Source organism: Epinephelus fuscoguttatus, linkage group LG19 (assembly GCF_011397635.1).
Source record: "Epinephelus fuscoguttatus linkage group LG19, E.fuscoguttatus.final_Chr_v1".
Lineage (NCBI taxonomy): Eukaryota > Metazoa > Chordata > Actinopteri > Perciformes > Serranidae > Epinephelus > Epinephelus fuscoguttatus.
The window spans coordinates 29,023,467-29,038,445 of NC_064770.1; the positions used below are offsets into that span (position 1 = coordinate 29,023,467).

General features: G+C 40.7%; 1 protein-coding gene across 1 annotated transcript; it reads right to left on the reverse strand.

The window, feature by feature from the left end:
- Positions 1-1,367: 1,367 nt before the first annotated feature.
- On the reverse strand, positions 1,368-14,359 carry LOC125879662 (myosin heavy chain, muscle-like). The gene is made up of 18 exons (XM_049561632.1): positions 14,351-14,359; positions 14,114-14,212; positions 13,908-13,964; positions 13,744-13,812; positions 13,435-13,524; positions 11,368-11,477; positions 10,870-11,222; positions 10,114-10,334; positions 9,884-9,994; positions 6,867-9,689; positions 6,515-6,662; positions 6,251-6,356; positions 4,916-5,072; positions 4,664-4,756; positions 4,221-4,307; positions 3,000-3,141; positions 2,574-2,665; positions 1,368-1,982 (listed from the first exon to the last, which is right to left on the reverse strand). The coding sequence occupies exons 1-18, from the start codon at positions 14,357-14,359 to the stop codon at positions 1,926-1,928; spliced, it is 4,824 nt and encodes a 1,607-aa protein (XP_049417589.1). The 3' UTR covers positions 1,368-1,925.
- Between the last annotated feature and the right edge of the window lie 620 nt (positions 14,360-14,979).

Consider the following 14,979-nt stretch of genomic DNA (forward strand, 5'->3'; position numbering starts at 1 on the left):
CCCCTCTGACTCCTCTCCTCCTGCATGACGTCTGGTCTGCTGAAGTGTGTTATCACCACGTGCAGGCTCTGTGCAGATGATGCTCCACTAATGAGGTAGTGTACTATGTGAAGTCCCTCTACAGCGGACATCAGTGTTTTCCTGCACCAGCCTCCTCATTTGCAGCTGGGCTCCTGAGAGCTCAGGTTCATACTGTGTCACGCACTGTCACTGGGTGTTGACAAAAGCAGAGCTATATAGTAGCTCAGTTTTTTTGTTGACAAGCCATCCAGACCTCACACTGTGTGGTTATTATGTTCCTACCCATTCTACTTTATCAACATATATGTGACCTGAAACTCCATATGGGCTCCATGACCTTATTATTTTAAATCTTGACACAGTTCTTTAGTTTTAGTAGTCCATAATTTCTCTTCCAAACATATCAGAGACTTTCTCTCTCATATTTACACCGATCAGCTACAACATTAAAACCACTGACGGGTGAAGTGAATAACATTAATCAGTTTGTTACTATGCAATGCTCTACTGGGAAACCTCAGGTCCTGGCATTCATGTGGATGCCATCTAGATACGCACCACTTACCCAAACACTGTTGCAGACCAACCACACCCCCTTGTAGCAACGGCACTCCCTGATGGCAGTGCCCCCCCACCACCCATGCCATGTTATACCACAAAAACTGCTTAGGGTTCGGGGTACGTGAAAAGGAGCTCAGGGTGTTGACCTGGCTTCCAAATTCCCCAGATCCCATCTGATCCAGCATCAATGGGACATACCAGTGCACAAGAGTCAAGTCTGGTCCATAGCGGGGCCTCCTTGGATCAGACTTCAATCGGATTTGGTTTTGACTTGTCAAGTCATAAACACAAGACCTCTGGAAGCATCCTGGTGTCTGGCACCAGGGCGCTGGCAGCAGATCCTTCAAGTCCTGTGAGGTGCAAGGTGGGAAAGGGATGGCCACTGCCATCAGGGAGTGCTGCTGCCATGAGGAAGTGTACTTGGTCTGCATCAGTGTATGGGTGGGTGGCATCCACATGAATGCCAGGGCCCAAGGTTTCCCAGCAGAACAGTGAATTTTGACAAGATAATCAATGTTATTCACTTCACCTGTTAGTAGCTTTAATGTTGTGGCTGATGTGTACATCCCATAATAAAGACCAAATTTCCCTCTCGGATAATCTTTACAGCATTTACATACCTAACAACACAGTTATGTACTTACAATGGGCTTCTAAAATCAGTTACTGGTGAGGGAAACATAAACAATGTGTTTTGGTGAACAGACATGCATTTTATTGTCTGAATTAACATAACTGAATAATGCCAGAATACAAAATATTCACACACTAACCCTAATATTTTCATATATCGATAAAAAGAGTGGCCTTCCTAAAGTTCTTGCTATTACTTCATTATGCAGCTGAAATATTTTTGGTCATAAAACAACAAAAGAACAGATACAGGTTCACCAACATCACCTCTGATGTGAGAGCATATGTTGTATTATGCTACATCTAGTGGTACAACATGTTAATGACAGTTTTTATACAACTGATGCAACACAGAGTCATTTTAATGAAAACACAGATAATATGTCTATAAGTTAAACTGTACATTGTACTGAGGAACAAAATATAAATATAATTTATTTTTGTAATTGCTGTGTAATGAATAACAGTTAACTTTTAGAAATGTTTATCTAGAAAAGCCAGTGCTTGTTGCTCCCTCTAGTGGTATACTGACGCTCATTTCTACCTCTCACACACATTCCAAAGTACATAGCATGTCAACAACAAACCAACTTTTTACAAGGTAAAAAATAATTACATAAAATATAACACATGGGTCGTAACAACAAAGAAGAGATACATCTTCCGTTTAACAGCAGTTTTACTCTGAAATTCTTCTCATCTTGTTTGGATTAGAATGACTCAAAAAGCTTCATTCTTTCCTGGATAGAGAGGCCTTCTTTTAAACTCTGTAAGTCAAACACACACACAAACAGAAGAAATAACAGATAAAAGAAAAAGTTAAAGTTCTTAATCTGTAGTTAGTGCAACTAAAAACTTGACTGTAAAAAAAAGTAGTGCTGACAATGTACTTTCATAGCATATCATACTATTAAATGCAACAGAATGAATTTTGTTGGTTTCTGTCCTTTCTTGTTGTTAATTCTTTAAACTCATACTGTATGTTGTTGCATGTTTAACATTTTATGTCAAAATAAAATTAAAACATGAATGTTAATATTAGCTGATTCAAGAAATAAAGGAAAATTAATTGATTTGTGGCACACTTTTCAATAAATAACATTTTCTTTTTAATCTTTGGGCTTGGAGGAAGGTATCAAGTATTTTTAAGTCAAAAGGCTCAAGTCCAAGTAAAGTCATAAGTCATTGGTTTTAAAGTCCAAGCCGAGTTGCAAGTCTTTTTTGATTTTGTCAAGTCGAGTCTAAAGTTGAGTCCAAGTCATGTGACTCCAGTACACATGTCTGAAAATGGTTAATATGAGGGGAACACTTTGAACTCATCAATTAACAAAATCGGACAATGCAGCAGCATATTTTACCTTTGATCTCACTCCTCTGATCTGATGTGTGAGGGATGATTTCTCTGTTTTCTTCAGAAAAGCCGCATTACCCGTGTTTGTCACACTGTCTTCTGAGATGGACACAGAGAGAGGAAATTAAGGGAGCAGTTCTACATTTTGGGACATACATGTATTCACTCTCTTGAGTTAGTTGAGGAGATTGATGGAAGTGCTGGTAAGTTCATTTGTTGCTGCTATTTCTGTTTTGTTACAGTCTTTATTCTAAGCTAAGCTAATCAGCTGCTGGCTTCATATTTACAGAACCAATGCAAGAGTGCTATCAATCTTCTCATCTTACTCTTGACAATAGAATAAATAAACCCATTTCTCAGACTTAAATGTGTGTGTGAGTAGAGCTGTCATAAGTTACCATAACATTTTTAGCAAAAGTAAAAAGTTTCTCACTGAGGCTCGGCCCTGAGGCATCTCTGCCTGGAGACCAAGTGGCAAACTTGACATCTTCACAGAGTTTGTTGAGATCATGATGGGGTTCATCCTGGCTGTTCGCATAGAGAGCCTTGAGCTTGTTCTGGGCGTATATTTTGTCCTGAATATAGACATACACACGCACACATGCGTCAATATGAAATCACAGATTGCCTTATAGGTTTTCATATGAACAATAATAATATTTTCAGGTTGTCAGGGCACAGAAACAACATGTTTGAATTTGATACTTTACAGTTGCATCTTTTAGATACAGTATGTGATAAATCATTGGTATAATTTCAAGCAACTGCCTTTATCACTTTAACTTCAGCACATTGTTTTAATATGCCTCAGTCTTAAAGGTTAGATGGAAGGAGATGTTTGCTGATAATTTGTTGTTATGTTTAACTTACATTCATCCACTAATTTCAGTAAAATTAGTCATGTTTTCCAAGTATGAATGTAAATTACTCTGTTAAGATTATCAGAGTAAGAGTTCACGTTAACAATATTATTGCGATATCTGTAGAAAAACTGGTGAAAAAAAACAATGTTATAAGTCAAAGTCATCATTGACTTTGTTTATTGTGTATTTTTTCCTCTTTTTTGGCAAATAAATTAAACTCAAAACACCAGTGTAAGGAGGTGGAGAGAAAGTATGTAACCATAACTGTACAAAAGCGTACCAAAAGAGCAATTAACAGATGTCAAAAGGCAAACAAATGCTGATCAGGGAAGGAGACAACATGAGAATGAAAAGAAAGAAGAAGGTGGATCATTTACACAGCATCATTATACAGTATGTGTATAATTTACATCATAACGAAATTTAATTTAATTCAATTCAATTCAATTCAATAGAACCCGAAGGAAGTTCTTGTGTCAGAGAATGCTTCAGATTACAGTAAGTACAGTAACCACAATTAAATGTTCACAACCAGAACAACCAGTGGTTTCCCTGGGTCACAGTCACTCACTGGGCCCAGTTTTAGAGCAATAACTCTCTGGCAAATATACAAATATACAAGATAAGAAGTGTTTTCAAGGAGCAAAAGCAAAACCAGTGCCTAATAGAGTTAGTAATAGAGTTCATCTGTAAATACCACGGTTATCATCACTATCGGTATATTGCAACACCCCTATAATCTTGTAATCTAGCATGATTAAAATATTAGAATTTAAAAGAGATTTCAGTACCATTCGAGCAATCTTCAGATCCTCTCTGAGAGAACGAGCTTCCTGCCTGAGAAACTGCATTTCGGCCTCCCTCGCCCGTAGAATCACCTGAAATATAAAGTACATCAATAAAATATGGTAAAATACATGTTACAGTTCTTCAGTAATTTACACATGAGGTATAGTAAAGAAGACAGGATTATGTGTGCAAACAGTTACTATGTGTTATCATTACTCTAAATAAAACTGGATTAATCATAGAAATAAATACTGAACAAATTGACAGAACAGTAACTCAAGCTACAGGTCAATTTTTCTGAAAAACACAAATATATGTGAACCACTTCGACCATAACAAACAAATAAAAACTCTTGTTGCCAGTTAAATACATTGGCACCATCACTACTTTGTGCTTTGGTTTGACAAAGATAAAGGTTAAACTCTCTGTTTTCTGGACACTCACCTCCATCTCATAGAAGTCGTTCACTTGAGGAGCAACATGCGACTGTTTCCCATTTAGTGAGAAATGTAGCTGAGACATCTCATCTGTTTCTCTCTTGAAGGGATGACAGGGGACAAAGGGTAAGAAGATACGTTTTTATAAATGTCTTTAGAAATACACATACATTGTTTATGCTATTGAGATGTGGCTCTATGTAAACTTAATACATGTGAAGAAAACTTGGCTACCTATGTGCAAACAAAATGTTAATACCTGCTTGTTTTTGAGCTCCTGGTTTTCTTTTTGGTACTGCATCAAGGACTGCCTCTCATCGTGCAGCTCCTGGCTCAGCTGAGAGTTTTCCAGGCATTTTTGAGTGTGCTGCACCGACAACGCCTCGAGCTCCTTATGCATCAACTGGAGCTCCTTCCTGCAGTGGTAAAGCAAGGGCATGATGGTGTGCAATAACGTGAGCAGAGTTTGAGATAGATATTTAGTTAAAATACTATTAATAGCAAGAGGAATTGGGGGGGAAAAGCTCCCAGACACAGGTCCAGTGGATAGTGATTGCACAGCTGGTAGAAAAATAGGAAGATTGACACTGCTGTCAAGTGTATCTCCCAAACAGTTTTTTTTCCTTTGCACTGTGCAAAGTGTTGGAGATATTGGCCATAGAGATGTCTGCCTTCTCTACAATATAAATCCTTAAGATAATCAATAGGCCTTGTTTTGAGCAGTTTCATGTAGGAACTATTTTCTCTCTAAGGAATACACCTACCAACTGTATCACCATGCAGAAGGAAGTGTGCATCTACTGCTGGCCCACCTAGCACCACTAAGGTAACGTTACAGGTCAGCTGAGGAGGAGGCCATTAATGTTTAAGTCTGTCATGAGCATGAGCCTCTCGTCCATGAGTAGATGCACGCTTCCTTCTGTACGGTGATAAGTTGGTGGTAGAAAGAAAACAGTTCCTAAATGAAACTGCTCAAAACAATGTCTGTGGATTATTTTAAGTAACCGGGTCACGATTTCTGGAAAAAGACATAGCTGTTGAGTTTGTTACTGCTTTGAACACCACTCACTTAGTGCCATCTAGTTTCATGATATTTGAGAGAAGGCAGACATCTCAATGGCCGATATCTCCAACACTCTGCAACTCACACCAAAACAATCTAGACTGATAACTAGTGCTACAGGTAAGAGGTAAATGCGAATTTTTGATTTTGGGGTGAACTGTCTCTAAGATGCTTCAGTTTTGATCCTTCAGTAGACTGACATGTGAGCCGTGACTATACCAGGAAAATCCCAGTATCCTATGCATGGTTTGTAAATACAAGTACAATGTGAGTGTATATTTTAAATCTATCTTGAATAAGACACGAATAAATGAAAAAAAAAATCTACTGTCACTCCTGCCAAAATTCTACACTCACCTCATACCATGTACAATATATTGAGAAACCAGTTTACTGTATAAGGTCAGAATATAATCCATTACAACAACCATGCAATAAATGCTGCAGTAACAGAGTGGCATGTATACAGCTGTCTGTCAGTAGCAGCCTTTTCAAAAAACAAATGCAGTTAAGGGACCAGTGGTCACTCACTCATATTCGATTTGCAGTTTTGTGATGTCAGCGCTCTCCTTGATGTGCTGAGACTGTCGGCTTTTCTCTAGCTCCTGTTTATGGGCTCTCCTCATCGCTACAATGGCTGTAGAAAGATGTGACAACTTGTATCAATTTTAACACATTACAACTTCTAAAAAAAATCCCCATAACAAAAAATAAATACGTCAAAGAGTTTTTATTGACTTAACAGGGCTGCAGTGCTTTTATTGTTTGTATGATCTCTTGCTGAAAGAGGTTTACCTGCCACTGTGGCAGCTGTCTCTTCCTGCAGCAGCTTGTCTTTCTCCTTCAGCAGTGTTGCCACCTCTGTCTGATGCTGCTGTTGTAAGTCACCTATCAGCTGCCTGTGCATTTCCTCCATAGCAGTGAAACTCTGATCACAGGATACCTGTTATAGAATTATAAAAATGTTTCCACTCAAAATCAATAACTACGTACTTAAAATGTGTCATTCTGAGGTAACAAAAACACAATGAAAAAGAAAACATATGTATTATACTACATTTCATTTCTGCCAATATATCCCCCTAAATCCTACACACTGGACCTTTAAATAAACCAAGTATCTGATAAAGAAATAAGGTTTTGTTACCTCAAGTTTTTCTAGATCTTTCTGGTATTCCCCTCTCATGGCTACTGCTCTACCTTCCAGCATTGTTTTCCTCTCCATCACAGTCTGGTCTGGTAGGGAGGAGGTATGATCACTGAAAGCAGATGCCTCTGTGTGGGTTTTGCTCTGTTTCTCTTTGGAAGACTTGGTATAGTAACCATGCAAGTGTTTCATCTCTTCTTCATGTATCTGTTGTAGCTCCCTTATCTTCTCCTGAAACTCTGTCTCCAGTTTTTTTATCCGCTCCTCATGATAATCCTCGATTTTCCTTATGTCTTCCAGGAGTCTCTGGTTTCCAGTCTCTGCAGATATTATCTTTTGCTCAGCACACTCCAGCTCCTCTCTTAAAGCACTGTTGTCCTCCTGAAGCTGACATAAAGTATGATTGAAAGCCGCCTGCTCATCCTTCAAAGTGATATCCTGCTCTTTGCACAAAGCTTGCAGTTTGTCCTTTAACACCTCGCTTTGCTGCTGCTGTAAATCCGAGTGCAGCCTGTCTGACAAATAAATGAACTTTGCCTGCTCCTGCATCCAGTTTAAATCAGCTGCAGAGGCATTTTCCCAGTTATCATCCACACTGAACTCTGCTCCATTGTCATTAGAAATCTCTTGGCAGAGTTGGCGTAAGAATTCAGCCCTTTTTTGCAGCCGGGATACAAGTCTCTCTAACCACTCTGGTGCCTTCTCTGCCTCGACCTTTTGGACTTCAGATTCATCCTTTTCAACTGGTTTTGCAGCTCCCTCTAAACTTCTGCCCTGTCCCACCTGCTCCTTATAAGGAGCCAACTCTGGGGGGTTGATGTCTGCCAAACTCTTCCTTTGATCCTCCATGTCCTGATTATTTACTTGAGTCATGCTCTCATACTGCTGCTGAAACTTTAAGGCCCTATAAATAAGCTCTGCTTCAGCACAGACTCTACTGATGACACTCTCTAAAGACCCATTGTTATCACATTCTGCTCTTCCAGACTGAGTCCTTTTTTCTGTTTTTAAGGCTATTCTTTGGGAGATTATGCTCTTGTACCTGTGTGCCAAACCCCCCTCATCCTCTCTTGGTGCTAAGAACAGTTGCCCAGGTTGACTCTGAAGGACAGACACCATTTTTTCTACAACAAATACTTCCCTCATTAAACACCTCCCAACACTTCCAATGTTGTCCTCTGAGTGTACAGTATTAGTGAGTTTACTCTCAGCACTAGTGTTGCTCTCAGCTCCAGCTAATACCTCATCGTTGAGGATCTTGTTCTCTCCTTTGCTGGCGTTGTGTGATTCACGCTGCTGTTTCTCTGCATCTTTCTCTCCTTGCTGAAGGCACGCAGCAACGGTGGCCAGTTGCCTCTCAAAGTCTGTAATATTAATGGGCTTAGCTTGCAGCCTCTCTCTGCAGGCTTGCACGATATTCAGTGCGACCTGAAACCTACCGACCAACATCCTGCAGCGGTTCTCTGTCTCCTGGGCAAAGTGCTGGCTCTGCTTGGCCTGACTGTGAAGCATCAGACTGAGGTGCTGAGCAGTGGCTCTGCTCCGAGTGAGCTGGGAGCAAAGGTGGGGGTCCTGGCAGCTGATGTGGCTATGGTGCTCCTCCAGTCTTTGCATGATATCCCTTAGCTTCTCTTCTGTTGCATAAAGCTTTGTTTCAAGCGTATGGATCACAGACATAAATCTTTCTGGGTCATCTCCTGCATGTTCAACTGCATTTGAGCTGTTAGACAATTGGTCTCCTGCCTTTGGCCCTGAGGATCCATCCCTCAGCTTAGAAGATGCACAGATGCAACTTCTCAATACGTTGTTCAGCCTCACTTCTGTCTCCTCCAAACTGTTACCTAAGACTTCCATCTTCAGCAAAACCTCAATCAGCTCTTGCTCCTTCCTGTCCAGGAGTCTCTCGTAGCCTTCTCGCATGTCCTGTGTTTCAGTCTCCATTTGCTGCACCTTCCCTAAGGCCACCTGCAGTTCCTCACTAACTCTCTCATATGAGTGCTCGAGATTGTAATAGTGTGTCTCATCTGTTTTCAAACGACTTTGCAGCCTGTTCACCTCCCCATCTGCCTCACATAACTGGTTCTGCAGCTCCTGACAGCGACGGTCAAGCTGCTCTCTTTCCTCTTGAAGTTTTTCCACAGCAGATATTGTGCACGCCAGCTCCTCTTGAAGCTGCCGTTGAGCTTCCTCAATATCTCTGGTCCAGGCCTGGGTCTTATTTAGGCTCTCCACCTGCTGTTCAGCCCGATCCAGTCTCTGCTGAAGGTCTTGTGAGTGTTGCTCTGCCTGTGCCAGGCTGGCAGCCAAGCTCTTCCGTTCTCTGTCCTGACTTTCTTGAAGGAGCGTGAGGTGCTTCTGCAGACGAGCCTCTTTTTGAGCCTGCGCTTCCTCATTAGCATGAAGTTGAGTTGTGACCTCTTGGAGGTGTTTGTGTAAGCGATCAGCCTCCTGTTGGAGACTGTGGTAACTCTGCAACTCCTGCTGCAGCTGTGTGAACCGTGACGCGGCCTCCCTCCTCTGCTCCTCGCTGGCACTCAGCTGGGACTTCAGAGAGGCCATGCAGCGCTCCCACTCTATCTGCTGCTCATGAAACCACCGACGGTCTTGCTCTAGATGGGCTTGTGCGAGTGCTGTGGCATCACCCGTGACCAGCAACTGTGCTTGTTGAGCCAGGAGATCTACTCTTCGCCGTAGTTCAACTTCCCTGGCTTCCTCCTGGCCCCTCTTTTGAGCCTCCAGCTCAAAGCGGAGGTCTTGGTTTATCTTCTGCAGACGCTGTAAAGCCAATGCATGGTCCGAACATGAGTTTGAGGGAGGATCATTCTATGGGACAACAATGAGCTTTAATTAGGAAAAACTCTGCCATGCATACTGATATTATATCACAGAATATGGATACACTTTTTTCTCTGTGTACATTAATTACAGTGTACATGGAACTTGTTTTTACAGGGCATTGCCTGAAAAATGACTTAAACTGGTGAATATCTAAATGTCTGAATGTCTTCTGTGTTTACCTGTGGATGAACCGTTTCCCATGAATGACTTTCTCTCTCTTGTTTGAGCTCATCCTGCAGATTCCTGTTTAGCTGCTGGAGTCGAGATAGTTCTCTCTGTGTTTGTTCCAGCTGCAGAGAAGTAGTAATGAAATTGTTACACTAAACAGGTATTCAAATACAAGTGTTTTTTTCTTGAGGTAATCGACCTTATGGCAGAATTACATGCACATACTCAAACATAATCTTACCTCTTTGACAAGTTGTCCAGTTTGCTGCTCACAGTGCAATTTTTCTGCCTCCTTGTTGCACTCACAGGTGATATTATCGCTCTGAGGTGTGGTTTTAGTTTGCTCAGTTTCACTCTGTGTATTTGAAAATTCATTGAAACACTCAACATTCGACAGCATTGTTGTGGAAGTAGAGCTGTCATTTCCAGCTCCTTCTACGCATGATGATGCATCTGTCACACCTGGTGCACAGAACAAAGAAATGAATTTAACACTAGCATTGTACATGAGCAATGGATCTTGCTCTATCATTCGCTTCATGGCTGTTAAAAAGATCAGGAGTCATTGGAAAAAACACACCAGGTAAGATAACGCTACATTTGGCAATGGAACATACTGTGGCTAAGTTACATAGTTAGTTAGCTAGCTGGTGTTGGTGGTCACAAAAATTAAATGGTACTATGACAAACCTAAGACAAACTGCAGCTTTCTTGACTTGCAAAATTGTCATTTAAATTGACAAAACCGTATGTGTAATTTATAGCATAATTCATAAAGTATCAAAAAGTTATTTGCCACTTGCTGTTGACCATCGCACATATTTTTTCCAAAATAAGGTCCAATGGGGGACACCAGAAAGAGAGGTACTTCAGCTATCTATAAAGTGAGAATTTACATAACATTTCAGTTTGCTCCAGAAATTTTAAAATTTCACTTACTATTAAAAACCTCTGTGATGGTGACATTTTTTTTGTCTCAGTTTGTTCATCAACTCACCAGTCTGTGTGGTTGCAACAGGAAGACAGGAAGCACCTTCACCCTCCTCTACCTGCTGTGGACGACTAATGGGAGTCGGAGCAGAGGAGATGGAGGGTGAGACGGGGGAGGACTGATGAGAGGAGGAGATTGTGGACGTTGCAGAGCTTCCATCAGCAGAACTCTGCTCTGTCTCTGGCTGCAGTTTAGGCTCCTGCATTTTCTGCTGCTGATGTGTTTCCTCTGCACATCCTCTGACACTGGTTTTGTGCTCTTGAAAAAAGGTGTTTGAGCGTTCAGCTTTCTCCAGACCCTCAGCTGACTGTGAGTCTGTATGCTGCGATTTCTGTTGACTCTTCTGCTCTGAAAGGGAGCTGTAAGGAATGACAACAAAACATATTGAGAAATGTATTTTAATCTAATAACAGCCATAACACTGCTTGTGACGAGTAGAGGTACTTCAAGATGTAAACTGCTAATTGACACCAAGGTTGCAGCACTAAGGACAACTTTATTTACTTTGTGATGTCAGGTGGAGGACTGGGCCTCACATTCTTCAACACTGCCTGGACCCAGTTGCGTCTCATCCCAGAGGTCATAGCACAGAGTGTGTACACGCCATCTCTGGTCTGTGGAAACATAAATATAACACCTTAAAGGGGAATGTGGTGGATGTGCTGGCTTTAAGAAATGGTTTCTAGTCATATTTATGTATCCTGTAGTAACATCTTGTCAGTTTATCTAAAATGTTGGATTACCTTGATTTTCTCTCTGATGGTCAAGCATACAAAATTAATTTTCTTAAAGGGACAATTCACCCCAAAACGAAAAACCCCATATTTTTCCTTACACCTATAGTTGTTTTTATCAATCCAGACTGTTTTGGGTGTGAGTTGCAGAGTGTTTGAGATATCAGGTGTAGAGATGTCTCCAGATATGACCAGGTCATGATTACTGGAAAGAGACATTAGGTTCGAATGTCTTTTTCAGTGCTTAGAGCACCACAAGCTGAGTGCCATCTAGTTCAATTATATTTAAAAGGCAGAATTTTCAGAAGGCAGACATCTCTACAACCAGTATCTCCAACACTTGGCAACTCACCCCAAAATAATCCAGATTCATAAATAGCACTACAGGTAAGACGGAAAATATGTAATTTTTGATTTGGGGGTGAACTGTCCCTTTAAGAAAATATGTTTTGTGGTTAGTGATATAAATGTGTGTTGTGAAACTGTTTTACAAATGTAGTACAATAGGCTGTAAAGAAGAATTAGATGTGCATAGACTGTAGCAGATTTAGATTGATTGTTATTGGTACATACAATAAGAAAACAGCACAATACAAAATACTACATAACAGGAAAGCAGGAATATTGGTCATTTTGTATCAGGTAATTGCAATGGCATTCAGATCCAGACAAATATCACATACTGTATTCAAGAGTTTCTGTAGTTCAGAATTATTTTGGTTTCTCCTATCTTTTTTTTAAAGAAAGTTAATTTCAACTTTTGGGCAGCACGGTGGTGTGGTGGTTAGCACTCTCGCCTCACAGCAAGAGGGTTGCCAGTTCGATCCCGGGCGGGGGAGCCCTTCTGTGCGGAGTTTGCATGTTCTCCCCGTGTCAGCGTGGGTTCTCTCCGGGCACTCCGGCTTCCTCCCACAGTCCAAAGACATGCAGACTGGGGACTAGGTTAACTGGTAACTCTAAATTGTCCATAGGTGTGAATGTGAGCGTGAATGGTTGTTTGTCTCTATGTGTCAGCCCTGCGATAGTCTGGCAACCTGTCCAGGGTGTACCCTGAAGCGGTTAGAAGATGAATGAATTAATTTCAACTTTTGAAACTGTTGCTTCAACTATTCCTTCAACTTCTCCCTACAAAACAACGTGAGAGCAGGTCAAAGACAACAATGTAGTTTACATCTGACACCAGAAAAGAACTGGACTTAGATTTACAAAACCTCAATGAAACAATGTTACAGTAAGTAAGCATATTTGCCTTCAGATCAAATGAAGTCCAGCTAAGATTGCAAGGGTGCAGAGAAATAAACAATTCACAAAACGAAGGGCAGGAAACACAGGAAGTGGAGTTTGCAGAGAATACTAAAAGTTTCATCAAAAATAAAGGATCTGCACTCCAGATATTTAACAACATAAACATTTGAGGAACACAAACCAAAATCAACCTTGGTATAAGTGCAATGTGTGTTCACAAAGTTTCTCCATACTAGGTCCATGCCTAAATGCCTCAAAAGAAACATCTCACCAAACAGTCTCTGCACAATGAGTCGAAAAGTCTGAATGAGCATCATCACAAATGAGCTGCTGATCCATTCTTTTCTAGCATCAACCATCATCAACTGCTGGAAGACACTGCCACATACTATTTAGCGTACCTGCCTCTGTAGCAGCTAAATAAGTTGATTTTGAATTGCTCTAAATATTCATCAAGCCATGAATGTGTGGATACAATGAAATCGTCACCATAATTAATAAAAAAAAAAACAGGACAATTATGATGATATATGTGCTTTTATGTGCATTACTCATTTATTTCACTGTTAATTTGAGCAAGTATTGAACTCACATGAATTTGAAAACCACAGTTCTTCTGAGCTGGGTAGTCTTTGATGTCAAAACATGTGGACAAGTTTATCTCACCCTCCACATCAGCTGCCTGAAATGAACAATCAGGGAACAAGACAGCTTAGGGCAAATATGTCTGTAACATAAACCTGCATTCAGACATTCACTCACAGTTAATGTTGAGTAAAGTGTCATGAATTTCTTTTTAAGTTTGCTATAGGATCAATCTCCATATGAACAGACATATGAGCTGTAAAATTACATTCATTTTTTAATTTAATGAAGCAGAATAATGCAGAAACAAGCACACCTCCTCAGCTATTGAATCTTTGTAGAACCTCAGGATTTGGTCAGTCAGGACACACCAGTGTTTCTGCCACTATAAGTAGAGCAGGACGAGATTATTAGCTTGTCAGACCTGTAATCATGCCACTGTTCCTAAAATTTTAAGTGACATTGTATTGGCCAATTCACCTGTCCAGATGCATCCTGCCGCATTATCCATCCTTTCCTAAAGTTGAGCAGGTCAGGCTAAAGAAGAAGCAAAGCATCTTATGTGTCAAAGAAATACTAGGGTACTCCACAAATGTTATCTATTACTTTACCAATGATCATTATTTATTATCTAAATGTGTTTCCATACACCGACTTCTGTGAGAATGTGTCAGGATCAGACTCACAATAGCGGAGGCCTCAACATCTCTGCACTCGAGGGATTTTAGCCCAAGGTAACGAGGGAGTGCCGAGCGTGAGACATCAGGAGCAGAGCGTTTCAACTCCTGGGAGAGAAAAGAGGATAATACTACAACTGAAGGGATGTGAGAAAATGGGGGATTTGCTGCTGTTTTGCAACCAGAAATACCAGAATTAACAAGAGCAGCAACTAGTTTTGTTCTTATATGTACCTTCTAAAGTACTGGATTCATAATTCACAGCATATGTTCTCTTGGTGGTGTATTTCTTAACATTAGGCCTTAAATAAAGTCATGTTAAAAAAAACAATGAATTGAATTTAAAGGCAGCAAAAGAAGACTTCCAACAGTTGGTGGAGAATATAGTATCATCAGCATATACTGGAGCTTTCTACGAGCTATTGGGAATATTACAAAGGGACATTAATTGGGAAATATGAATACTAGTATTTGAATGGCAAGACAAGGGCCTGTTTCCACATGACGCTTTTCTTCACTAGAAAAGCAGTCACAAGGCCCTGGGGAGCACTTCATTCCAGCGCTTCTTCTTAATGACATGCCACGTGTGGGTTTTGTTTCTATGGCGACAACATCTTGAAATTAACTTTAGCTAGGTAGCTATTGTAACGCTACATTAACAGAGGGCTGAATACACAGTTGACATCAAGCTTACAAAGTATACGGTGGTAAAAGCCAAGCGGCAACCCCTGAGGTTGAAAAATGAAGCCCATGTGGACGTGCCAGATATGGAAATTTACTGGATGGCTTCTTGAGGCTGGCCCCAAAACAGAGTCAGTCCCAATAGACTCCCATGTTAAAATGCCCAACTTTACAGTGGAAATAAACATGTTTAC